Below are 26,865 nucleotides of genomic sequence, written 5' to 3' on the forward strand. Positions count from 1 at the left end.
GTAATATTGGCATAAGAATAGACACATAGAATTATGGAACAGAGTTCAGTGATGTCTTTCAACAAATGGTGCTGAATCAATAGAAAAGTGAGATTTTTTCATGCACAAAAATCAATTTCAGATGGATTTGAGACCTTAATATAAATGATAAAGTTCTCAATTGGATGAAAAAGAATAAAATATGTTTTAAGAAGTGGAATGAAGGAAGTAACAAAAGATTAAGAACCGATGCTAACGCAACACACAACGAAGCTTTACGTAATCCTTTAGCTAAATTTACTGCAAAAGGACAGAAAAGGATATATACGTTGTATGAAACCAGTCATTTATGGTAGAAGTCTGCATGGTGGTTACCTGTAACAGGAGATATGCGGATGGATAATGACTAGCTGGTGAATGATGATTGGGAGAGTTCATGAGTGGGCCTTCTGGTGTGCAGGTATGTTCTGTATCAGTGGTTCTGTGATCTGTGGACACCTGAGTAACCAATACCCTTTTGGGGATTCCATGATAATACTAAAATGCTATTTGCCTTTTCCTTTATTTTTGTGTTTTCACAGATGCAGCAAAAGCAATAATTTGTAAACATTAGCACAAGTCAAGGCAGTGACACCTGACTGTACTAGTAGTCATTGTATTCTTCACAGCCACACACCCTTCAGATTAAAAAAAAAAAATACTAGTTAAGAATATCCTTGATGATGCAGGAAAAATAATTTTATTAAATTGTGACCTTTGAGTATACGTTTTTAAGAATCTGTGTGGTGAAATGGGAAGTATGCATAAAACGCTTAAACTGTGTATACCGAAGTACAGTGGTTGCTTCAAGGAAGAGCATTTGTGTTGAACTAGCCACTTTGTTCATGGAGCATTGATTTTACTTGAAAGAACAACTGACACTATTATTCAGATTTGGGTATTTGGCAGATATTTTCTTGAAAATGAATAAAGTAAGCCTCTCACTTAAAGGAAAACAATTGACAGTATCTCTTGCCAATGGTAAAATTTGAGCCTTTAAGCAAAACATACAGGTTTGGAAAACTTACATCCACCACAGTGAGTCTGATAGCTTCACAGTCTTTACACACTTTTCCAATGAGATTATTGGTAATGTTAACAAGTGTGATGTTTTGATGTTGTGTAAAGAAATATGTCAATATTTGGAAGATCTGCATAACTTAGTGAATGATATTTTCCAAATGACCAATGCATAATGTTATAAAATCATGCATGGGTAAATGATCCATTCAAAGTCCGAGGTGGAAAGTGGATTATAATGTAAAAGAGTATGAAAATTTATTCATATGGTTTCAGATGTTACATTGCAACTAATCTTTAAAAAATTGTCACTTGTCATATTTTTGTGTAATATCAAAAAAGACTATCCACAATTATCTGAAAAGTCTATTAAAATATGCTTCCCTTTTCCAAGCATATATATATATATATATATATATATATATATATATATATATGTATATATATGATGCTGGGTTTTCTTTCTATACTTCCACCTAAACAACATATTGCAACAGATGGAATGCAGAAGCAGATATGAGAATCTAACTGTTTCCTGTTAAGCCAGGCTTTGAAATTTACAAAAATGTAAAACAGTGGCACCCTTCTAATTTTACTTATTTATTGAGAGAAAATATTTTTTTTGTTAACATATAGTTGAGTTTGTAATAGTTATTTTTAAATTAGTATTTAAAATTTTTTAAATTTCTAATATGCCAGTTATTGATAAATATATCAAAATAAACAAAAGCTCCTTGCCTCCTTAGTATTTAAGACTGCAAAAGGGTTCTAAGATCAAAGTTTGAGAATTGCTGTTGATTACATGATTCCATGAGTATGCCCGTTTTATAATTAATAAACTATAACAACTCGTGTATTTTCCTCTCCATAATATGTTACATTTTAATAAAAATCTTATCCTCCTTAGCTATGAGGATTTGTCCAAGATGGTGGGAAGTATTTCTGACTTGAGTGATAGGTAACTAAGCATGGACAGGAGAGAATGAGCAGCCAACAGAATGACCATGGGATGCTTGTAATTTGCTGATATTGTATTGCTTAAGAGCCCATAAGGTTGATTTTTTTTAAAATGAAATTTACGCTGGAAATATTGACCAGAAAAATCTTTGCCATAGTTTTATTTCCTCTCATTTTTCCTTATACTCTTTTCCCTTACTAGTTCCTAGACACATGATTGTTCCTAGCTGATGTGAATGTGAGACAGTTTGGTTTTGCCTGAAGTATTGAGGCATATATGCCTAGTTTTCCAGGTTTTGGCCTCTTTTGGCAAATGAGCATTGAGCATGACCCCATTTTCAGCACAGACAGAAGGGTGGTAATAGCTCAGTTGGTCATTAAATTCAGCAAGTATTTATTATGTGTATACTGAGTAGAAAACATTATGCTGCTTATGATTATTTATTGGGGAACTCAAGTTGCTAACAGGCTAGTAGTGGATAAAAATTTGATAAAAATTAGTTACACCATAAAATCAAAAGTATTAATTTTTCCCATGAAAGTAGGAGCATAGAAAGGAAAATTGGTAGTAGAATCTGAATAGAACTTTAAAGGATAGTTAGACTAGTTTTCTGTTTTAAAAATATCTTTTTTGTTGTTGTTTCTAATTAAAAATGATAATGCACATTATAAACATACTCAAGCATTGTAAAAATATACACTATCAGTGACAGAAGTCTTCAGGAATACCCAACCCCCTGCCAGTTAACCATTGTTAACAGTTTGATACATAGTTCTTTCATGTCTAATGCATATGTTAGCATATTATTGTTATTTTAAAAATCAGATCACATATTTATGATTCTGCAATTGTGTTGGACAGTTAAGTTTACAGTTTTCAATATTATAAACACTATGATGCCTAAATTCTATTTTTTGTGTCCTTTTTTTTTGAAGCCTAAGATTTTGAAAGAAGAAAACTGATTTTGCTTAAAGCTTGAGTAAAAATAAGTTTATGCATTATAGAAATATTTAACAGTAAAACTCTGTTATAATCCCCTCTTATTAAATGTCGATGAACTAATTATACCTTTTAGAAAATTGAATTTATGTACCTCTGGATGGGATATATCCGTTAGTTTGAAAGTAAATTATCAATATTTCATGGTGAACATGGAGTTAGCGATGTAGAGCATGGATTTGGGGTAGGTAAACACCAAAGGAAAGACCAGTAACATTTTGTTTTCCTTCCATCTACCAGGTTAGTTGTATTTTTGTAGAGTTGCTTAAAAAGTACTCTTTATAGTAGGACCTACTTATTCGAATGTTGCTGTTCTTTTCATTGTAGGTAACATTGTACAACACTGATCAGGATGGTAGTGATAGCCCACGCAGTAGCCTTAACAACAGTCTCTCAGATCAGAGTTTGGCATCTGTTAATTTGAACAGTGTTGGAAGTGTGCATAGTTACACACCGGTAAGTCTTGGTGAAGTTAACTCCTTTGTTGAGTACTCATTTAGAGCTTAAAACGGAACCAAATGTAATTGAAATGCAAATAAAAAGTGAAGATGTATATTTCTCACTGATCAAATTGATCATTAGCTTAGATAAGTAGAGCAGATTTCTATTATATTTTAGCAAGTTAGATACAAATATATTGTTGTACAATGTTATATATTTTGGTCTACTTCATCTGTTCTCTGTCCAAGTGAAACACAATCGGAATAGGAAAAGAATTTTTACTTTAGTCTTCTAAAGCTATGTTTGATGATATTTTACAGTCCTTGGTAAAAGAACTTAGAGGATATGTATATCACCTAGTTTCCCAGAAGCATATCTAAGAAGGGGATTTTACAAACCCCAAAGGTTAGGATGACCTGGTACTCAGTTGTTAACCAGTCTTGTATTTTCAGTTTGGGTCTGGAAAACAAAGCTATGCTATAAAGGGACCTGTGTGAGTATTCTTGCGCCTGTGCTGACCCTTCCGTTATCTGATACTTCTTTTCAAATCATCTTGCAACTATCCTCCCCGGTAGACAGAACAGAGCCGGAGAGAGCCATACGCCACACTGTTCATGGTATAAATTTGATCTCATCAGATCTCTCCCTGTTCCAAGATGAGTAATAGGTAAAAACTTTACACAGAAAAAAGATATAAGGGGGAGGGGGGACCTGAAATAAGAAAATAACACGAGGGAAACAAATTCAGAGAGCAGTTTTAAAACTCACCTTGAATGTAGGAAAAGAGAAAGAAGACAACTCAAAACTGTTAACAGTGCTATGGGGGAAAAAATTTAAAATATTTTTCAAGAATGCAGAAGAAATAGATAAAGGAATAACAATTATGTAAAAGAATACGATAGATATGGAGAATTGCGAATTATAGGTGTCCCCAAATAGTTGGTACAGAAGCAGTTTTCAGAAGAAATAGAGAACAAAAAGGGTTACTGAGTTCTAAGAAAAGTTAATGGGAAAAACACTATATCTAGACACATCATAACAAATTTTTAAATTTCAGAAGTAATCATAGGTACTCTAGCAGAAGAAATAAGGTACATTCAGAGAAACACAAATCATACCTCTCTTCCATAATACTAAATGCCCGAAGATGATGGAACACTTTATACAGAGTGTCAAGGGGATAGGTTTGGAATTATAAATATTATGCCCACCAAATTTTCATTCAGTTGTGAAGTCAAGAAAAAGACATTAATTCTTTGATACACAGAGTTTAGAAAGCATCCTACCCTTGTTTTCATGCACCCTTCCTGAAAAAAATTACGTATTTAGCTGATCAGGTGGTGAATTAAAGTACTCAGTAATGATGAAGTCATGTGCCAGTGGTGGAGCCATTCCCCTACACAAAACTCGTATTTTTCCATGTCATTGTAGACTCCTTGTAAGCATCATTTTGAAAGGCTGCATAAATTTATAGCCAGTGTTCATATCTTAATTTTTTCAAAACACTAAACCAAATGGTAGTTTGTTACTGCTTGATATCATCTTTAAGATATATTGCTGATCATGTTTTATTTTATTTCTAGTTGTGCTGTCTTCAGAGATAATTCTTATTTTTTAGGTGTTCATGGTGCTCTTTTTCCTTGCATAGCTCGAGGCCCTGATCCATTCTGTTTTTCTCAGAATCTCCTTTGTCTTTTACCCTTCATTTCTTATTTTCCTTAAGTTTCATTTAAAAAAGAAAAATTTACCTGCATTGAAGAGTTAGGTGTGTTGAAGTTCCTTGATGCTTTGGGCAGTGTCATACAACCTGACTCACAGTATTTGAGTTTAAATACTTAAAGATTAATTGAATAAATGAATGAGAAATGTTAGTAGTTTCAGAGTATAGTGAGTTTGAGATGAAATTGCTTCTGTGGAAATCAAGATGAAGACTCCACAGAAACTGGAAGGGTTCCAGGCTTAGCTTATCACTTATTATGACCTTGGGAAGGTCCTTTAACTTTGAATTCTTCCCCCCTACTGTGAAATGTAGAGGTTGGATTAGATTTCTGAGATTCTTCAAGACCTAAGTTAACAATTTGTGGTCTGTCCTTGTATGTATACCCAACTTAACAGACGATAGGAAAGCCGAAGACAGGGAAGTTAATTCCTTTGGATTCTAGAAACTGTTCTGATATTTTCAGTTTTATATGTAACAAACCAATTCTCATATAGAGATACTAAATTAGCAGTTTTTTTCTTTTAATGTTAGGTGACAAATCATCCAGAACCAGTCTCTCAGTCATTAACTCCTCAACAACAGCCACAGTACAACCTTCCAGAACGAGACAAACAACTACTTTTCTCAGAATATAATTTTGAAGATCTCAGTGCCTCATTTCGGAGCCTTTATAAGTCAGTTTTTGAGCAGTCACTTAGTCAACAAGGTGAGTTTTTTAATACCTCTTTTGTAATTTTTTATTGAAAATTTTTAAAGAATTATTTTCACATCGCAGCTGTTATAGTTCCTTAATCTTAGAACATTACCATCATGATAAGGATTGAAGGTTCTTTGTGCCTTTACTATAGTCTGTATATATTTTTATCATAGCACAAGAATGGCAGATAAATCTATCTCCTCATGCATGCCTACTTCGTTTGATTACTAGTGGTGTCCTGGAGCATTGTGTTAAAGGATTCTGACACTGCATTTATGCCATGTGGGAAAGACTGCCATGATTAATTAGTGATGTCTAGCATATGAAGTGTTTGAGTGGTAAATGTTGCACCACAAGAATAGATGTGCCTTGCTTTTCTGTTCTGACTGCTGTTAGCAAAGAGATAACTTTTGGAATATGGTAGCACCAAATTTGCAGTTTCATGTACGGCACTTATAAGTGAACACATTAGTTAGTGGTCATTATTTTGTACAACATACTTAAATCAGATTTAACACTAAAAGTGATACTGGTTGAGATGTACTGTTACATCTCAACCAAATGCTAGATTGTTGCTATTATGTATTACTGTCCTATTAGCTGCTGGTTTAATTTTAATCAGAGTCATTTAGTAGGATCAAGGTGTCTCATTGTTGTTCCATAATAGAACGAACACTAGTCAGAAATTGTTGGGAACTCAAACATTGAAGCATTGCTTTGTTTGGCAGATTGACTATTTATACCCCAACTCAGAGGGTTTACCTGTTCACGGCAGTAGACAAAAATCCCTTCCTTTAAAGAGTTTACATTTTAATACATATCATTGTCAGATATTATGAAAGTTAATGTTATATGTAAGTGTTATATATATTGATGAATATCAGTAGTTTGTTTAGGAAGTTGGTTTTCTGGTTAAAGTAAGAGTCATGTATTTTCTCAAATTTTATATTAAATTTTCTTTCTATAAAAGTACAAAAAAAAAAACTAAGACTTTGCTAAGCAGATCCAGCTTTGCTGATCATAGTAGAAAAATACTGGCTTTGAAATAACAATGGCGACAATTTCTGAAACCCATAATGCTGTTTCATTACACTAATAAAAAAAGAAAAGAAGATTGACAGGAATTCTGGGTTCTAGTCCAGGTTCTACCATAAAGTCAACTGAGTTAATTTCACCTCTTTAGACCTAAGCATTCCCATTGTACAGTGAAGAATATTAGACTAGATCAGTGCTTTCCAAATTGTTCTCTTTGGAGCTGTTGGGTTTCCTGGAGGTTTCAGAGAGAAGGGTGCAGATGAAGAGGGAGACCTAACAGGTTTCTTTTCATGGCTTCCCAGAAAACAACTTTACATTTATTAGTTTTACATACTGGGCTTCTGAAAGGTATTTTGTTTTGTTTTATTTTAAAAACAATTTGGGATTAAAAATGTTGGTAGAGATTATATCTGGGTGCCCTCTTAAAATGTTAGGACTTTATTGGAAATAGATAATGAAATAACTGCTTTCTTTCATCTTATTGTAGTAACCCTGTAGATTCCATATAAATGACATTTTTCCCAGGGTTAAGGCAAGCACTTTTATTAACTCTTCTACCTATAAAACCTTAATTTATTATGTTTTGAGATTATCTTATAATGTACTCTGATATAATTTTACTCCTAATAACAAGTATGAGAATACTTTTATTTTTGTTTAAAATTTTTGATTCTTTTATTGACTGACAGTATGGTATGGGACTTTATTTTCATTTCATTCAAGTAAAACTTTTTTGTGTTTGGTTCAGCAAAACATTATATGTTGTCTTCTGGGATATGAAAATAGTGTAGTTATATAGAACTACATGTTGCAATAAGGTTTGTTAAAGTGAGTGTCTACCTGCAAACCAAACAATACGTTATTTTTAACATTAAGCACTTCTGGCCTAATCATCATTATCATCATAGTGGCTAATATTTACTGAGCTAAGCCTGCAGCCTGCCCTTGTACCATGGCATGTAATCCTCACAACAACTCTACGAAGCAGGTACTATTATCATACCCATTTATAATTGAGGTAATTGTGGCTTGGAGAGGTTAATAATTCTCCAGAGTTAGCAAGTGTGTAAATTGTGGTGCAGAGATTTTAATTCCTCTTTTCTGGTGTTAAGAAATATGTAATCTTAACCCCTAAACTGTGTCTGTCTCAAGAATGTTCCATAAGAGTAATGAAAAAGAGCAGTGGAGATGGCTGTTTTGTTTTGCTTGGTCTTAAGGATTCTAGCCATCTTGGACTTAAAGTTTTTGGAGTAGTCAGAGAAAGAGATCAGAAATAACTGGGCTTTATTTCTGCCCTCCTCTTTTGTCAAAGGTCTTCAGACCTATAGAGAACCATCCTCAATGTGACCCAACACCTCTCCCACTTTTCCCTTAACATTTTACTCATCTTTCAAGACTCAACCCAGATATTGCCTTTTCAAGGAAGGCTTCTCTGTATTTCAGAGCCCCTTCCTAGGTAAAACGGGGAAGAAGCAGAGTTCCTGTATTCCCTCTGTATACTTTTGCCTTAGTACTTACAGTGTTGGACGTAATCTCCTCAAGTGTCTGTCTCTTCCACTGGACCACGAGCTACTTGAGGGCAGAGAATGATGTTTCTTCTTGGTAGCCCCAGAGCCCAGGGTATGGTGGATACTCTATCAATACTTGTTAAACTGAACCAAAATCGCTTCCTGACAGCATATACCTTTGCTCTGTAAATAATTTTGCAAATGTTTGTCATAAGGTATAACTGAAATCTGACCATCAGTGTTCTTACTTTGTCTGTTTTCAGGTTTGATGAACATCCCTTCTGAATCTTCCCAGCAGTCCCACACTTCTTGTTCCTATCAGCACTCTCCCGGCAGTACAGTGAGCTCTCACCCACACAGCAACCAAAGCAGCCTGACCAACAGTCATGGCAGTGGCCTCAACACCACGGGCAGTAATTCGGTTGCACAGGTCTCACTGTCCCACCCCCAGATGCACACACAGCCGTCTCCACATCCGTCCCATCGACCGCATGGTTTACCACAGCATCCACAGCGTCCCCAGCACCCAGCACCACACCCGCAGCAACACAGCCAGCTCCAGTCCCCTCACCCCCAGCACCCCTCTCCACACCAGCACGTACAGCACCATCCGAACCATCAGCATCAGACGTTAACACATCAGGCACCCCCTCCCCCACAACAGGTATCCTGTAATTCTGGTAAGTTTTTGTCTTCTGACGTGTGTTTGGCTAACTGTGAATTTGGATCTGTTATCTGGGGCTTATATATATTTTCTACCAATACTCTTCTTATCCATCTTCTTTTGTGTTTCCTTGCCATAGTCCTAGAGTTGTAAGTCCTTCAGTCTATAGATTCACCTGGATATTGTCTTGATTACAGTTTATGTGGTAACATAGGCAAACTCAGCAACCCTTGCAGGTTTTGGTTTTAACTTTTGTCCTTCTGGAAAACAAGTGTTTTTGTGAGCGTTTGAAAGAAGAGTGGAATGCACAGTCTGTCTGCAGTTTATTGTGATTTAGTGTGGTATAGAAGAAAGAGTATAGATTTATGTCTGAAAGACCTGTATTTGAATCTTCATTATGGCTCTTTATGACCTTTGGTGCATTAACTCTTTTGGTCTTATTATTTTGTTAGCTGTAGAACAACACTGGTATACAGTGTTGTTATGAGGATCATATTGAGGTTACAAAATATGAAATGCCTAGTCTAGTACCTTGCATTTACATATTCAGTGAATGTTCCCACTTTTTCTTTCTTTGCATATTCCTGCCAAGTATTTCGTTTAGAATGATAGATTCATACCCTGATTTTAAAAGAAAAAAAAATGTCTGTTGCTCTTAAGATAGGTCTTGATGGTTTCTGGTGAGATGCTTAACTGACATTGCTCACAGACCAGGCAGTCTCCGCACTGCAGAACTCCAGAGGGTACCATAGACATAGACTACAAGGTGAATGGGGCCTCTTGGAATGGTGCAGAGTACAGCTGGCTTCAAGTCTTGGATTCATCATAGTGGCCTTGCTAAGTCATGCCTCCTCTCTAGGTTCAATTTCTTTTGTTTGTAAAATACAGGGAAATAATACCTTTCCTGCCTGTCTCACAGAGCAGATTGCCCCAGTGCATGATATAATGGGTTTGAATCCATTTGTAAAACTGGATTGGGATCGGCCAATATCAGGAGTAAGGCCAGCTCAAACTTTCGCTATCCAAGATTTATAATATTGCCAATATTATTTTTATAGGTGTTTCAAATGATTGGTATGCAACACTTGATATGCTAAAAGAAAGCTGTCGAATCGCCAGCAGTGTTAATTGGTCAGATGTAGACCTTTCACAGTTCCAAGGTGAGTATTGGTTCCTTCTCACTTATAACCAAATACACATATCATGTGTTTTTGAATAGATTTTAAGTCTCTTTTTAGTGGAAATAAGCATCTCCTTATATAGTGTTTCTTTTGCAGTTGGTAGTATGCTTAAAAACAACACTTTGCAAAATTCGTAATTAAGCCTTTCAGCCAGTTGATGTAGCGGAGGTTCACAGACAAGAGTTCTGAAGGAAATCTGGCCACATTTAAAAGAATCAGACTTTGAATAATTTTTAAAATGTCATTCTTCATTGCATGGGCAGAAGATTACCAGTGGAAATTTTGAGGGCTGGAAAAAAGAAGTGCTGTTTTCTTTGCAGTGTTTGCAGAACCATGCTAACTGTATTTCTAATGCTTTCCTCATAGGTTTGATGGAGAGTATGAGACAGGCAGATCTCAAGAACTGGTCTTTAGATCAGGTTCAATTTGCTGATCTCTGTTCTTCTCTTAATCAGTTCTTTACACAAACTGGCCTTATCCACTCACAGAGTAATGTTCAGCAGAATGTCTGTCATGGTGCCATGCATCCAACAAAACCTTCCCAACACATTGGAACAGGTATGGATTTAATTATCTTCTTGATTTTCTCTTTTTCTCATTCATATGAAATTCAGTAACTGTCTGGGGACACTTGATATGTTGTTAATGATAGCAGTGATGCATTTATATCTTTTTATTTCTAAGAAATGAATGAAATCGAGTAATTTATTTAAGATATATCTTAGAAAAATTGAGATAAAAGAGACTATGTTTTTCTGTCATGATTTACATGATTATTTTATTGTTTATAATTGACTTTCCTTTGTGAACTTTAACCTTTCAAGTTACCAAACAAGAATTAAATGTCTTAAAGATATGTACATTTTAATTTTAATAAGAACATAGTTATGAGATGTTACCAATTTAAATTTGTATAGACTTGCAATGAAAATCAACACATCTTTATATATCTTCTAAGAATGTTAAAAAAAATTAAAGTTCAGAGTGTATATGAAGAGTATACTTAACGGTAGTCTCATTTATGTTTTACTCTGGACTCAAAACTTGTGCTTTGTATTTTTTCATCTCACTTTCTTCCTTTATTTTTTACCCTTGTAGCCATCTCGTTTACTCTGATTGCAGAGCCTACAATTTTCTCAAGTTTACATTCTGTGTTTAATATCCAAGTTCTTTCTCTCCTCATTTTAATTTCTTGATGCCTTTATCTCCACGTTGACTTCTTTTCTGTACGTTGTCTTGTTTTTAGAGTTGATGCTAAAAAGCTCTCTTTTCTATCCTGAGTGGCTTCCTTCAGTCATTATCCTAAATTATTTCACATACTTGGTCTTTCTAAGTTCTCAAGATCCCTAGTCCTTTTTGTGAAATCTTCATTTGTGAAATCTTCTTTTGATACAAAAGAAATCTTCCATCTTTGCTTCTTCCACTTGAATAACTTACCTAACTTGAAAGTCTCAGTGGTTGTGTGATTTTGGTGACTTATTCATTTCATAAATCATATTCATAGAAGAGCCTCATTCAATGCCTCGTATATATATGAGGTACTTAGTATTAACTGAATATATTGAATGCCCTCTATGTGCCAGATACTAAGCCACTAAACTCTTTTTTTTAATAACTCTAGCTTCTCTCTCTCTCTCTCTCTCTCTCTCTCTCCTTTTGTCATTTCTTTTTTGGTTCCTGTTAAAATAAATTTCAAAAAATTTATTTTTATTGTGGTAAAATACACATAACATAAAACTCACTGTCCCAATCATCCTTAAGTGTGCAGTTCAGTGGTATTTAAATACATTCATAATGTCATAATGTGCAATTATCAACACCATCCATCTCCATAACTGTTTTCATTTTTGTAAAGCAGATACTCTGTACTTATTCAACAAGACCTCTCCACCCATTTCATCCCTTCCCCAGCCCGTGGCAACCAACATTCTACTTTTTGTGTCTTGAGTTTTAACTATTCTAAGTACCTCATATAAGTGGAATCATACAGTGTTTGTCTTTTTGTGGCTGTCACTTAGCATAATGTCTTCAAGGTTCATCCATATTGTAGCATATGTTAGAATTTTCTTCATTTTTAAGGCTGAATGTATGTATAAGGCTATTTTTAAGGCTATTGTATATATAATATATACCACATTTTGCTTATCCATTCATCTGTTAATGAACACTTGGGTTGCTGCCATGTTTCAGCTATTGTGAATAATGTTGCTGTGAGCATGAGTGTACAGATCTTTTCAAGACCCTGCTTTCAGTTATTTTGGGTATATACTCAGAAGTGGAATTGCTAGATCCTACGGTAATTCTATGTTTCATTTTTTGAGGAACTATCATACTGTTTTTCGCAGCAGCTGTACCATTTTACATTTCCACTAACAGTCATAAGGGTTCCATTTTCTCTGTATCCTCACCAACATTTGTTATTTTCTTTTCTTTTTTTTTAATAGTAGCTATTCCAGTGGAATCTCATTGTAGTTTTGATTTGCATTCACTGATGGTTAATGATGTTGAGCATCTTTTCGTCGTCTTATTGGCAATTTTTATATCTTCTTTGAGAAATGTCCTTCGCCCATTTCTTGATTGGGTTTTTGTTGCTGCTGAGTTTTAGGAATTTTCTATATTTCTGGGTATTAACTACTTACCAGATATATGATTTGTAAATATTTTCTCCCATTCTTTTGTTTTCTTTTTTACTGTGTTGTTAGTGTCTTTTTTTTTTCTTCTTTTATTGTGTATGCCTTTGGTATAGTATCCAAGAAATCATTATGGAATTCAATGTCATGAAGCTCTTGCCCTCTGTTTTCTTCTAAGAGTTTTAAAGTTTTAGGTCTTACATGTAAGTCTGACCCATTTTAAGTGAATTTTTATATATGGTGTTATATAAGGGTCCAGTTTCTTTTGTGTGTGGATATCCAATTTTCCTATTACCATTTCTTGAAAGACTGTCTTTTCCCCATTGAATGGTGTTGACACCTTGTCAAAAATCATTTTGACTATATATGTGTGTATTGCTGGGTTCTCTATTCTGTTCCATTGGTCTTATGCCAGTACACTGTCTGACTGTAGTAGCTTTGTAGTAAGTTTTGAAATCAGTAAGTGTGAATCTTCCAGCTTTGCTGTTGTTTTTCAGGATAGTTTTGGCTATTCACAGTCCCATGAGCTTCCATATGAATTTTAGGATGGGATTTTCTATTTCTGCAAAAAAAGTCATTGAGATTTTTGATATGGATTACATTGAATCTGTAGATTGCTTTGACATCTTAACGATATTGTCTTGCAGTCCATGAACATGAGATGCATTTCTATTTATTTATGTCTTCTTTAATTTCTTCAACAATGTTTTTTAGTTTTCATTGTACAAGTTTTTCATTTCTGTAATTAATGTATTCCTCAGTAGTTTATTCTTTTTGATCTCATTGAAAAATGGAATTGTTTTTGTAATTTCCTTTTCAGATTGTTCATTGTTTGTATATAGAAATGTGACTGAATTTTGCATGTTGACTTTGTATCCTACTACTTTGCTGAATTCATTTATTCTAACAGTTTTTCTGTGTGTAATCTTTAGGGATTTTTATGTATGAGATTATATCTGTGAACAGAGATAAATTTACTTCTCCCTTTTTAGTTTGGATGCATTTTATTTCTCTTTCTTGCCTAATTGCTCTGGCTAGAACTTCCAGTACTATGTTGAATAGAAGTGGTGAAAATGGACATCTTTGCTTTGTTCCTGATCTTAGAGGAAAAGCTTTCAGTCTTTCACCACTGAATATGATGTTCACTATGGGATTTTTCATACGTGGCTTTTGTTATGTTGAAGTAGTTTCCTTCTACTCCTAATTTGTTGAGTGTTTTTATCATGAAAGGTGTTGACTTTTGTCAAATACTTTTTCTGTGTCAGTTGAGATGATCATGTGGGTTTTTGCCCCCTTCATTCTGTTAATGTGGTATATTACACTGGTCAGTTTTCATATGTTGAACTGTTCTTGTATTCCAGGAATAAATCTCACTTGGTCATGCATGGTGTGCATAATCCTTCTATTATGTTATTGAATTCATTTTGCTGTTGTCTTGAGAATTTTTGCATCAAGGTTCATAAGGGATATTGGTCTGTAGTTTTAGTTCTTCTTTAAATGTTTGGTAGAATTCACCTGTGAAGCCATCAGATCCAGGGATTTTCTTTGTACAGGAAATTTTTGATTAAGTATTCAATCTTCTTACTCATTATAGGTCTATTCAGATTTTGTCTTTCTTCATGATTCAGTCTGTGTTGATTTTGTGTTTCTAGGAATTTGTCTGTTTCATCTAAGTTGTCCAGTTTGTTGGTTTACAGTTGTTCAAAGAACTCTCTTATCCTTTTTATTTCTGTAGAATCAATAGTAATGTCACCACTTTCAATTCTCATTTTAGTAATTTGAGTCGTTTTTTTCTTAGTCCATTTAGTTAAAGGTTTGTCAACTTTGTTGATTTTTTTTTAAAGAACCAACTTTTGGTGTTAAAGATTTTTCTCTAATGTTTTTCTGTTCTCTATTTCGTTTATCTCTGCTCTAATCTTTATTATTTCTTCCTTTCTGTTAGCTTTGGGTTTTGTTTCTTCTTCTTTTTTAGGTCTGTTTTTTAATGTAAGTCTTTATAGCTATAAATTTCCCCCTTAACACTGCTTTTGCTGTTTCCTGTAAGCTTTGGTATGTTGTATTTTTGTTTTCCTTCATCTCTAAGTATGTTCTTATTCCCCTTGTAATTTCTGCTTTAATCCATTGGTTAAGTGTGTGTTGTTTAATTTCCACAAATCTGATAATTTTCCATTTTTTACTTCTGTTTTTGATTTCTAACTTCATCCTGCTGTGGTCAGAGAAGATACTTTGTATGGTACCTATCATTTAAAATCTATTGAGACTTGATTTGTAGCCTAACATATGGTCTGTTCTGGAAAATGTCCCATGTGCACTTGAGAAGAATGTGTATGCTGTTGTTGTTGGGTAGAATGTTCTATATATGCCTGTTAGATCAGGTTGATTTATTGTGTTAAATTCTGTTTGCTTATCTTCTGTCTGGTTATTCTATCCATTATTGAGATAATGGGTCTTTAAGTCTCCAACTGTAATTGTAGAGCTGTTTATTTCTCCTTTCAGTTCTGTCAGTTTTTGCTTCGTATGTTTTGCAGTATGTTATTAGGTGCATAAATGTTTGTAATTGTTCTGTCTTCTTGCTGTATTGCACCTTTTGTTGATATATAATGTCCTTCTTTACAAGAAGTAAGACTTCACAAGACATCTCTTGTAACATTTTTTGATTTAAAGTCTATTTCGTCTGATATTAGTACAACAATCCCTGTTCTCCTTTGGTTACTATTTGCATGGAATATCTTTTTTCAACCTTTCACTTTCCATCTGTTTGTGTCTTTGGATCTCACGTGAGTCTTCTATAGTCAGCATATGGTTGGATCATGTGTTCTTATCCATTCTGCCAATTCTGTCTTTTGATTGGAGGGTTTAATCCATTTATATTTAAAAGAATTACTGGTAAGGAGTGACTTCTGTGTTTTGCTATTTCTTTGCTATGCCTTGTAGCTTTTTTGTCCCTTATTTCCTGCATTACTGTCTTCTTTTGTGTTTAGTTGATTTTTTGTAGTGAAATGTTTAAATTCCTTTCTCCTTTCTTCTTGTGTATATTCTGTAGCTCTTTGTGGTTACCTTGGGGATTGCATTTAACATCCTAAAGTTACAACACTCTAATTTGAATTTATACCAATGTAACTTCTATAACATATAAAAACTCTGCTCCTTTTCGGCTCCACCTCCACCTCTTTTGGTTGTTGATGTCTCAAAATTACATTTTTCTACATTGTGTGGCCCAAAACATAGACTAATAATTATTTCAAATTCATTAATCTCTTAAATCATGTAGAAAACAATATGTGAAGTTACAAGCCAAAGTTACAATAATATGAGCTTTTATACTAATAGTTTTTAGAAAACATTTTAGCCTCTTAAATCATGTATAGAACAAAAAGTGGAGTTAAAAATCATTGTTATGATAATGCTATCTCTATAATTGCCCATGTATTTACCTTCATTGAGATCTTTACTTTTTTCATATGGCTTTGTGTTACTGTGTAGTGTCCTTTCATTTCTTCCTGCAGGACTCTCTTGAGCATTATCTTCCGGGGCGGGTCTAACAGTAACAAACTCTCTTAGCTTTTATTTATCTGGGAATGTCTTAATTTCTCTCTCACTCTTGAAAGGACACTTTTACCAGGTATAGGATTCTTTGTTGACACTTTTCTTTTAGCACTTTGAATAGATTGGCCCACTACCTCTGGCCTGTAAAATTTCTGATGAGAAATCTGCTTATAATCTTATTGAGGATCCCTTATATGTGACAAGTCACTTCTCTCTTGCTGCTTTCAGGATTCTCTCTATATCTTTGGCTTTTGAAAATGTGATTATAATGTGTCTTGGTGTGGGTCCCTTTGACTTCATCTTACCTGGAGTTCGCTGAGCTTCTTGGATGTTTATATTCCTGTCTTTCATCAAATTTGGGAAGTTTTCAGCTCTTATTTGTTCAGATATTCTTTCGGCCCCCTCTTCTCTCTCTTCTCCTAGGACTCCCACAATGCATAATTGGTCTGCTTGATAGTGTCTCATAGGTCCCTTAGGCTCTGTTTGCTTTTCTTCAGTCTTTTTTCTTTCTGTTAATCAGCCTGGATAATTTCCATTTTCCTATCCTATCTTCACATTTGCTGATTCTTTCTTCTGCCTGCTCTTCTTTGAGTCCCTTAAGTGAATTTTTAATTTCAGTTATTGTAATTTTCAGTTCCAGAATTTCTTTTTGGTTTCTTTTTATGTTTTCTGTCTCTTTGTTGATATTTCATTGTGTTCATGCATTGCTTTCTTAATTTTCTCCACATCTTCCTTTAGTCTTTGAACATCTGTAAAGTTGTTTTAAAATCTTTGTGTAGTAGATCTGCCTTTAGGATTTTTTTCAAGGACAGTTTCTGTGGATTTGTTTTTGCTTTGAATGGGCCATACTTTCCTGTTTATTTTTATGCCTTGTGATTTTTTTGTTGTTGTTGTTGAAAACCATACACTTGAATCTGTTAATGTGATACCTGTGGAAATCAGATTCTTCCTCTTCCCAAGGGTTTGCAGGATTTTGTTACTGTTTTCGTTTTTTTGATTGTTACAGGCTATCCTTGTGCTGAGGATCAACTTAAGGTTTAAACTTAAGATCTTTTCAGGTTTTCTCTGAGCCTGTGCTTTTTCTTTTGGCATGGGTGGTCACTTTCTAACTTTCCCTGGATATGCAGTTGTTTTTCAGTATCCTAGTCTTTAATGTCTGGCTCCCAGAGGGGAAAGAAGAAAAGAAAGAGGGGAAAGGGGGCAGCAGCCCTTTAAATCTCCTGGAAATCAGTTCAGCCAGAGGAGAGGAGCTTGCAGTGTTGGGGGGAGATGCAGCAATAATGGCCGCCCTCCTTTTTGTCTGCACCTCTGTAATCAGAAGCAACAATCAGTGCTCAGAGCACAGACCCCCAGTATTTGGTGGACAGTACCCTTTTTCCTACACTGGCTCCTGTAGGGTTTGTATAAGCTGTTCCAGCTGCTTGCCATGGGGGTAGGAGTGAGGGGATAGGTAGCTATATCTGTGCTAAGAGCTGAAATTCACCAAAATTAACTGCAATTTGCCAACCAAGCCTTCTTCTTCTGCAAGTTGTGAACCTTCTATAGAGAGTCCAGAGTTGCAAACTAGTTATGTTAGATTTTACCCATGCAATTTTATCTAGATTCTTGTTCCACCATCTTCCCAGAATTCTCCCTATCTTCATGTTTAAGTATCAAGATCTTTATGATTTGGCATGTATTTTTACTTATTTGTCTTCTTCCATTCCATCTTTTTAATCTATTCTTCTACATGGACAGCTTATCTTTGGTCCTCTGATAGGTTCTAAGCCTATAATTTGTCCCTTTCAGGATACGTCACTTACTTTTCTAGCTTGCTTGAAGTCCTAGACCAGGTGTACCATACTTTGTCCATTGTCTCTTGGTTCTCCTCTCTTCCTTTCTTTCCCTGTTCAACCAAAATTGTCCCTTCTAAGTGCTGCCACATTCTCTTTTCCAAATCACCTTAAACCATTTCAGTCAACCTTAAAAGTACTAAGTGAATTTGAGTAGTTTATATGTACATCAATATGCATGTGTGTTTGGGGGTGAGCCCCTGTGTTGCTCAGATTGTTGCCTTCAGATCAGGGAATTCTAGGAAAGACAGGTAGAAGAAGATGTGGGTCAGTCTTAAGAGAAGGCCATTTCAGAAGGCCATTGTACATGCTAGCCAGTAGCTCTCCTTTCTGCAATTTCAAAGCTGTATGGTGAAACAAGACTTTCTTCAATTTTGTGGCCTAAATTTCTAAGAAAGGTCCAAAAGTACCTTTTGATTTTGGAACTGGGTACTCTTGGTCATGGAAAAAGCACTTTCCATCTGCTGCTGTCCTCTGTCAGAGTGGCCAGACATCTCTTCTAGATTCTCTCTAGGCTGAGATCCTGGGTTATTTCCCTAAAGCCCTTTGTTAGTAGACTTCTGTGGTCATCTCTACTTGATCCTTGACCTTGATTATTTGGTTCTGGTTTTTATGATTCTCTTGATTTTTTCTGCCATCTTTCCCTTTTATTGCCAGCACTTCCTTTCCCTCTAGGGTCCCCCCAACTCCTTCTTGATTCTCAGTGCTACTCCATTCATAGCCTGGCAGATGCAGAAGACCTGTAGTTTTCCCTCAGTGTTTATTTGTCTCCCAATTTCCTTCCCCTTTAGTCTTTTCCTTCTGAGTCAAAAGAACTTGAACGAGCCCTGGCCTGCCAAGCCACGTTGACCTTTGTCAACACTTTGTGTGATCAGCTCTGGTGTTAAGTATCTATCACCTCATGCCTGCTGATGTCTATTAACAAACATTCAGGGTTTTTGTTTTTGGTTTTGTTTTTTAATTAAAATTAAAAAAAAAATTTTTGGCTGCATTGGATCTTTGTTGCTGCACACTGGCTTTTTCTAGTTGCAGTGAACGGGGGCTACTCTTCGTTGCAGTGCGTGGGCTTCTCATTGTGGTGGCTTCTCTTGTTGCGGAGCACAGGCTCTGGGCGCGTGGGCTTCAGTAGTTTTGGCACGTGGGCTCAGTAGCTGTGGCTCGCGGGCTCTAGCACGCAGGCTCAGTAGTTGTGGCGCACAGGCTTGGTTGCTCCTCTGCATGTGGGATCTTCCTGGACCAGGGCTTGAACCCCTGTCCCCTGCATTGGCAGTCTGATTCTTAACCACTGCGCCACCAGGGAAGCCCCACGTTCAGGTTTTTTACATGCCAGCCTGCTTCCTTTTGTTTTAAGTCCTAGCCACTTCTGTCATTCTTTTATTCTCCTTCTTGCGTCCCTGTCTTTCACATTCATTCAGATATCTCATTTCTCTTATCTCTACCACCCAATAATTCTTTACCACATTTTCTTAGAAATGTAGTATAAGAGAGGACTTCAGAGAGCTGTTAAAGCTGTTATCCTTTTATTTAACAGGTAAGGAAACTGATCCAAAGAGAGAAAGTGACTTGCCTGAAATTACAAAGTTCATTTAGATATAGGTCTTGACTCCCAGAATACAGCGTTTCCATATCCTTCAAACTTTCCCTGTCCCGTCTGTCTTCAGGACTCCCCTTTTGGTAAATACCTCTTTGGCCTCCTTAGAGATGCCAGAAACTAGTGTTGTAATGTGTTAGTGTGGAAGGGGGAAGGAGAAAAGGATGTTGTAGTACACAGTGTATTCCCTCTTCTTCCTAAATCATTTTACCTGTATTTACAATTTGTCTTGCCCAAAATGTTTAAATCCTCCAGTAATGTTTAAGTCCTCTAGTTGTGCTGTTCTTAATTTGATGCTCTGCTTAAAGGTCATTAAATACAAGTAGATGTGCATTAATTCAGCAAACATTTATTTACACCTTTCCTGTGCCTGACTACATAGTTGGGACTAGGAATAATGAGGTGACTCTAGAATAGTCCCTAATCTCAAGGAGCTCACAGCCTGATAGGTGAGACAAGTCTATCAAGAAATACAGTATTATGAGGACTACATTTCTACCACAGGGTGATGGGAATAAGAGAAAGGGGCTTACTTGTCCTGGGGAGAAAGAAAAGCTTCATACAAGATGACACATTTCAGCTGGACTTTGCAGGATAAATGGGATTCTGTATGACAGAGAAGTCTGATCATTTCTCTGCTCGAAACCCTTTATTAGTGTCCGTTTTTCTCAGTAAAAACCAAAGACCTTACTGTGGCCTATATGGCCCTACACAGTCTGGTCCCCCATTACTCTCTGACCTTGTCTCTTTTTCCCTTCCCCTCCCCTCCACCTACCTCAGGGCCTTTGTACTTGCTCTTTCCTCTATCTTGAGTGAGCTTCCCCAGATAGACACATGACTCAAGTTTTTCCCTAAAAAAGCACCTACTACAGTGATGCCTTCCCTGACCATCCTACTTAAATGGCACCTACTCAGCACTCCTTTTTCCCTCTCCCTACTTTATTTTTCTCTGTAGCGTGTATAACATACTATATAATTTACTTTATTTTCCTCCCTCCCGTCTTCACCCCTCCCAATCCCCTGAGAACCAGCTCCAAAAAGACAAGGAGTTTGTTTCTTTATTTATGTATTTCTAGTGCGTAGAGCTGTGCCTAGCACAAATACTTCTTGAATGAATGAATGGTCATTCAACAACAGTCTACTTTCAAGAAATATGTTACATGATTAGATTTTTATTGAAGTATAGTTGATTTGCAATATTATATTAGTTTTAGGTGTACAGCACAGTATAGATTTATAAATTCTCATAACTACATTCTAAGTGTTACAGGATCTCAGACATCTTTGGAAACTGCATTATAAGTTAATTTCTTGCTTAGAAAGTCCAGGTAGACTCTCATTGTTCAGTCTGTAATGAGAACATGGGAAAAAAATGAGGAGTAATGAGAATCTCTATATGAAAATAAAATCTTATGAATGTGACAAGTTTCAAAAAGTTAAGGCCATTTGTTTAATGTGAGTGTCTATTTATTCCCATAATCTTGTTTATTTCCATAATTCTCTAATTCTCACCTGTCTCCTCCTTTAAGGTAAGAATTACTAAGTCAAAAAAAGAGAAATGAAAAAAAAAATATAAAAACAGATTAATCTCCAATAAAAATTAGGTTTTGTCTTATGACTTGAGTTGTTAAGGATAAGTAGAAAGAGAGCTAAGATTTTGCAGGATGGAGGCTGGGAAGTCATTGGTAAGTGAATGACAATATTACTCAGAGGAGGGCAGCCCCTCTAGCCGGATGCAGCCTTTAAAAGGTACATCAGCCACGAATATGAAGGCTGATCACATTTTTTCTCCTGCAAAAATATACTAGAGCCGTAACTTAGTATAATTTTATTAGTATAACTTTTCTCTTCTTTTCTTCCTAAATCTTCAGTATGGTAAATTGGTCAGAGAGATCACTTCTGATTTTAAACTTTACTATAAAAAGGCATGTTATCTTGGGAGGCAGTGGCTGGAAGTCAGAACTCTTGGGTTCTGTTCCTGGTTCTGTCTCATTTTCTCTCGTCTCATTTCCTCACCTACATGAACAGAAGTAGAGCTGGATTAGATTATCTCTGAGACTATCTCAAACTTGGACAGTCTGACTTTCCAGTGGCAGGTGGGAACTTGTGAGCAGCCAAATATAGTGTGCCCTACCATGAATATAAAACGAAGATTTTTCTTCCCTTTCTAGTTTCCTCTGGGAAAATGATTGCTGTTTTCTAGTTTGATTACAGCATTCCTAGAATGCAAGTATAGTTTGTGTGAAACATTAGAATACCTTAGGGAAATAGCCTTTCCAGAATTCTGGATGTTTCATATAATATAAACCAGTGTTATGGTGGTTCTTCCCCAGGAGTTGTTGTGGGAGGTTGCATGATTTTTCCTCCCCTCCCTTTCTATTTTGCATTAGGATGCAATGTAATTGGCATTCTGGAGCTATTATACTTGATGGCTGCTGTCAGTGAAAGCATATTAACTTAAGAACCTTCTGAAATGCTATTTAAATGAGATCTATGTTTCCCATCTACACATCTTCTAAATAATATGTTTTTAATCACCTTTGATATAGCTCTTTTACTTTATGCAAATCTTTCCTGTCACTTTGTGCCTCCAGTCACTTTGTTAATCAGCTAGGGCACACTTAGGTCTGCTTTAAGGATGAGAAAATCAGGGCAATAGAGACAACCATTACTGGAAAGAGCCCATGAGTTAGGAGAACTGAATTCTAGCCCTAGGCCCTGTCAAACTGATGTGTCTTTGGGCAAGTCTTCTCAGCCTTCTGAGCCTCTGTTGCCTCATCCATAAAATGGGGGTAATCCCTGTCTTGCCTTCATTGTGGGTCTAGGGGGAGACTCAGATGAAGTAATGGGATATGAAAATGCTCTTGAACTATAATGAGGTATGTAACAACAACAGACATAACTTACCTACGAGCTTCCGGAGAGTTAGAGGCAGTGCCAGAATTAGTACCAGTGTACTCACACCCAGCCTGGCACCATGTTTGAAAATCCAGCACCACCTTTGGCAGAGTTTTAGCATCTAAAAGGAGTGATTTTTCCTTCCCTTTTCTTCCTCACTTTACTGGCTTAATTTAGTTTTAGGTAACAATTCTATTAAGATTTTTATGTTTGATTTGCTTTACTTATGGTACTATGTTTTCCTTCTGTCTTCTTCTCGATCTGATTAGGAAATTTGTACATAGACACCAGGCAAAATCTCGCTCCTTCAGTGATGCCTCCCCCTGGTTATCCTCACATCCCGCAGGCACTCAGCACTCCAGGAACAACAATTGCAGGTAGTTTGGGGTGTGGTGTGTTGGGGTTGGTACTCGGAGTTTAATATTGAAAAAGGCTTTAGCTGTCCCGACAGGGAAGGAGGCTGCCTCAGGAGGGGGTGAACTCCCTGTTTCAGAGGGGTGGGGTGCAGAATACCTGTAAGATGAGGATCATAAGAGCCACCTTGTAGAGGCTTCTGGGTGGGTAAGTGAGAGCATATGCACTGAGTTCCTGGCACACATAGGAAGTGTTCAGTAGGTGTGTGTTTCTTTCTTCCTTTATCCTCTCCCAAGTCACTGCTGACATTGCCTCCTTCCTTCCAGGCCATCACGGAGCCATGAACCAGCAGCACATGATGCCTTCCCAAGCCTTCCAGATGCGGCGCTCTCTGCCTCCAGATGACATCCAGGATGACTTTGATTGGGATTCAATTGTGTAGAGCTTGTTTCTCAAGGCACCAGACAGACCCAAGTGTTACCTTTCTGTGCAGTGAAGGGAAAGGTTTGAGAGTATCCAGTTGAGAAAACAAAGTTTCTAATCATTTTACCAATGTTACCGAAATTTTTTTTGAAGACAATCAGAAAGATTTTAGCTGGATAACTTACTGCTTTTATCTGACCCAGACAAGTACTACATGTTTGTCTCCCTGCCAGCTGCCCTATGTAGCTCCTAATTGTTGTGTGATTTGAACGGCTTTTGCATATTTGTGTCAGTTTGATGTTGACCACAAGTGCCAGACTGATTTTTCAGGCAGAGCCTATTTTGCTGCAAGCAGTTTATAGATGCATATGTGTAAATACATGTACAAAAATTATTGAAAGGCTTCAATTTTTTCTAATTGGATTATTATGTCTTGAAAAGGAAGTTACTGTGAGTTTTTATTCCTTGTTAGGCTATTTTTGGCAGGATGCTTTTAACTGATGTAGGCAACTGAAAGGAAATAGATTTTTTCAAAGCCCAGTTCCCCTTATTTAATCTTTTTCGGAAATGTGAGTATTGAGTTCTACTCAGTAAGCCAGAGAACCCAGAGTTTGATACTCTCCAAACAGTCCAAAGGGGCATGTTGTTCCTGAGCAGCATGAAGGACTGACCGAATGTTTTTTTGATGCCTGGGGGATTCTAGAGTTCATGTTGCACCATGTCAGCATCTGTTTTTCTAAGTCTGCATTGTATGCCAGTTCTAAATGTGTTTGATTAGAAGCTGGGCACTGCTTGGCTTTTGAAACAAATCAATGTCTCCACATTCACTTATGTATTTATTATTCAAAAGTGTTATTTTAATATTTATTGCTATCTTCTGTGAATGCTCAACTCCTCTTGGGTTCATTAAGGAGAAATGCAGTGTCTGAAAGCACAGAATTATTTTTCTTGATAAGAGTTTACAGACAAGACAATCAGAGAGAGATTGTGTCATTCTCTTTATCATTACTCCTGCCATGTGAGTATATTCTCTATCTTTGCATTCCTGCTAATTGAGACTTATTTGCTAAGTAGGATTTTCTGGAATTTGAATCAGAGTTCATTTGGGCAACAGAACAGCAGGGCAGTGTTTGTATAGCAAGTTTCCCCCTCATTCTCTTTCCATTTAGGAAGCACTGAAAGGAGGGTAGAGCCACACATGGATTTTATTTGCCTCAGTCTTCAGTGCAGTTACTGTTGAGTGGCCTGCTGTTTCTGTTGTCCTGTGTGTCTGTGTATGCATGACGTTTGGTTCCTTTCTTTGAAATGCAGCCTGCCTCTTAGGGGTTTTTATTAGTTGTTTGTTTTTTGTTTTGTTTTATTTCACAGTTACTTTGCATGGATTGATTGTCTTAGTTTTGCAATGAAACTAAGAGAAATGAGATTTCTTTTTTTAATGAATAGATTTTGAATTGGTTCTTTAAACCAGAAAAAAAAAGCAGAATTTTTCAGTTCTAATGGGGAAACGATGTTCCATCAAATCAAGGAGTACTAACTGCTCGCTGGTTGCTTTTTAGCATCTCTAGTCTCCATCAGCCATGCTTATTAAGTCACTTTAATTACCCTCACTGATTCTGTGGTTGAGTCATCTCTACTTGAACTAAACAAACACCTTTGTTTCTCTGTGTGTGTATGTGAGAGTGTTGGCGAACGTCTTTGGGTATTTTTTTTAGTGGAGTGTTGCCTTGAATGAATCACTGGGAAGCCAGCCATGGTAAAGGCTGGTGAGGTTGGGGAGAAGGGAAGGGCTTTATATTCCTGTTGTTTGGATCCTGCTTGGCATGAAAAAGGAAACTCAGTTCCAGCCCCTTGGATCAGTAGAAATCAGAGGATTCTGGAAAGGCAGCCAATCAAGATGAGATAGCCTGCAGAGTAAAAGCTCGGAAAAAAGGGGGTGATTCTCAGTAGTCTGCTCAAGTCACGGTTCTCTAGATACCAAAATAGCTGTTTTGAGACTATAAATTGTGTGGGTAGCAGTGTGCACTTTAAACAATTTGGGTATTAGAATGCAGTAGCTTATACTGAGTGATTCAAGTAGAAACTGCTGATGAAGATGTTACAAATTGTGTGAAGCTAATTTCCCATTTGGCAGTCATTTACTGATTTGCAGTGATCAATATTTTTGTGAGAATTTAAACTTACCATGAATGGCCCTGGAGGCAGAGCCTCCATCCAGACCCATCCCACACTAGTGATTCATGTGGCCAGGGAGCCCAGGACAGGCTTTCTCACGGGCTCCAGCCAGACAAGGCTCCCTAGTGAGGTGCAGAGCATCCCTCTAGTGGCCATCTCAGTTGGTAGTTGTAAATGCAGAGCAAGTTCTGTCTTGGGCTTAAATTGACTGAAGGCTTTTGGGGAAAAGAATCTTAAATGCATATAATCAAATGGGGGTACTCTGTCCAGGAGAATAATCCGACTGGCATTTGTGGCAGTTTTTGAAATGTAAATGTATTCATGTATGTTCTTGTAAATACATGTCTCTCAGATGTCCTTTGAAGTGGGAGGGAATCAATCTGGGGATTATTTCAAATGGAATAGAGTATTTTGATATTGTTCATTCAGAGGGTGATGTGTACATATCTATATTGTATATATGTGATGAAAATGCATTGGCTTTTTGTGCAAACACAGTCTGCTCTCTGTACTGCTGTTGGACAGTCAGTGTTTTAATGTTTCTACAGTTTTGCTATTGCACGATTTCATATTTTGCCTCTATGATGAACGGCACCCATTCTTTGTAACTGTTCAGTGCTGTAAAGAAATATCCCAAGTGTCATTAGGATTGTTGCTGCCAAAAGTGATATGCATGAATGGCACTTAAAATAAATATATTATGTTAACTCTATTTACAACACCGATTGGTCTGTGTCATTTGCTGCAGTTGAGGGAACAAGATTGGAGCTAGTCCAGAAGCAGAAAGCCTGGAGTTAGTCATTCCTTGGGGTCTCAGAGATTGTGTCCCATGTACTGCTGCCTGAGAACAGTCATTGCTGCTGTTTATTGAACATCTCACTTGCTCTGTGAACTTGAGGAAATTATTTCATTTGTCTGAGCTTCATTTTCCTCATTTACAGTGCCTATAAAATGAGAATAATACCTACCTCCTAGAGTTGTAGAGGGATTAAATTAATTAAGGCATTTAGAACAGCATCTGGAACATAAAAAGTACTCAGTATGTGCCACGTGCTGTGCTAAGTAGATATTGTTATCCTCATCTTACATATGGGAACAACTCAAGTAGAGGTATAATGGCTTCCCCAGATCCTTTGTTGGCAAGTGGTAGAGCTAAGGTTTGAATCCAGATCATTTGA

At 36.5% G+C, this 26,865-nt stretch overlaps 1 protein-coding gene across 4 annotated transcripts in view; it reads left to right on the forward strand.

The window, feature by feature from the left end:
* Nucleotides 1-26,406, forward strand: part of FOXJ3 (forkhead box J3) — a 131,594-nt gene extending 105,188 nt beyond the window's left edge. For all 4 annotated transcript variants that reach the window (XM_061184392.1, XM_061184394.1, XM_061184393.1 and 1 more), the window contains 7 exons: nucleotides 3,323-3,451; nucleotides 5,688-5,862; nucleotides 8,660-9,076; nucleotides 10,119-10,220; nucleotides 10,608-10,799; nucleotides 23,008-23,115; nucleotides 23,419-26,406. In XM_061184392.1, coding sequence (XP_061040375.1) covers nucleotides 3,323-3,451; nucleotides 5,688-5,862; nucleotides 8,660-9,076; nucleotides 10,119-10,220; nucleotides 10,608-10,799; nucleotides 23,008-23,115; nucleotides 23,419-23,534 — 1,239 coding nt within the window. In that variant the 3' untranslated portion in view covers nucleotides 23,535-26,406. The remainder of the gene's footprint in view (nucleotides 1-3,322; nucleotides 3,452-5,687; nucleotides 5,863-8,659; nucleotides 9,077-10,118; nucleotides 10,221-10,607; nucleotides 10,800-23,007; nucleotides 23,116-23,418) is intronic.
* Nucleotides 26,407-26,865: the final 459 nt, after the last annotated feature.

This window comes from Eubalaena glacialis, chromosome 3, assembly GCF_028564815.1.
Source record: "Eubalaena glacialis isolate mEubGla1 chromosome 3, mEubGla1.1.hap2.+ XY, whole genome shotgun sequence".
Taxonomy (NCBI): domain Eukaryota; kingdom Metazoa; phylum Chordata; class Mammalia; order Artiodactyla; family Balaenidae; genus Eubalaena; species Eubalaena glacialis.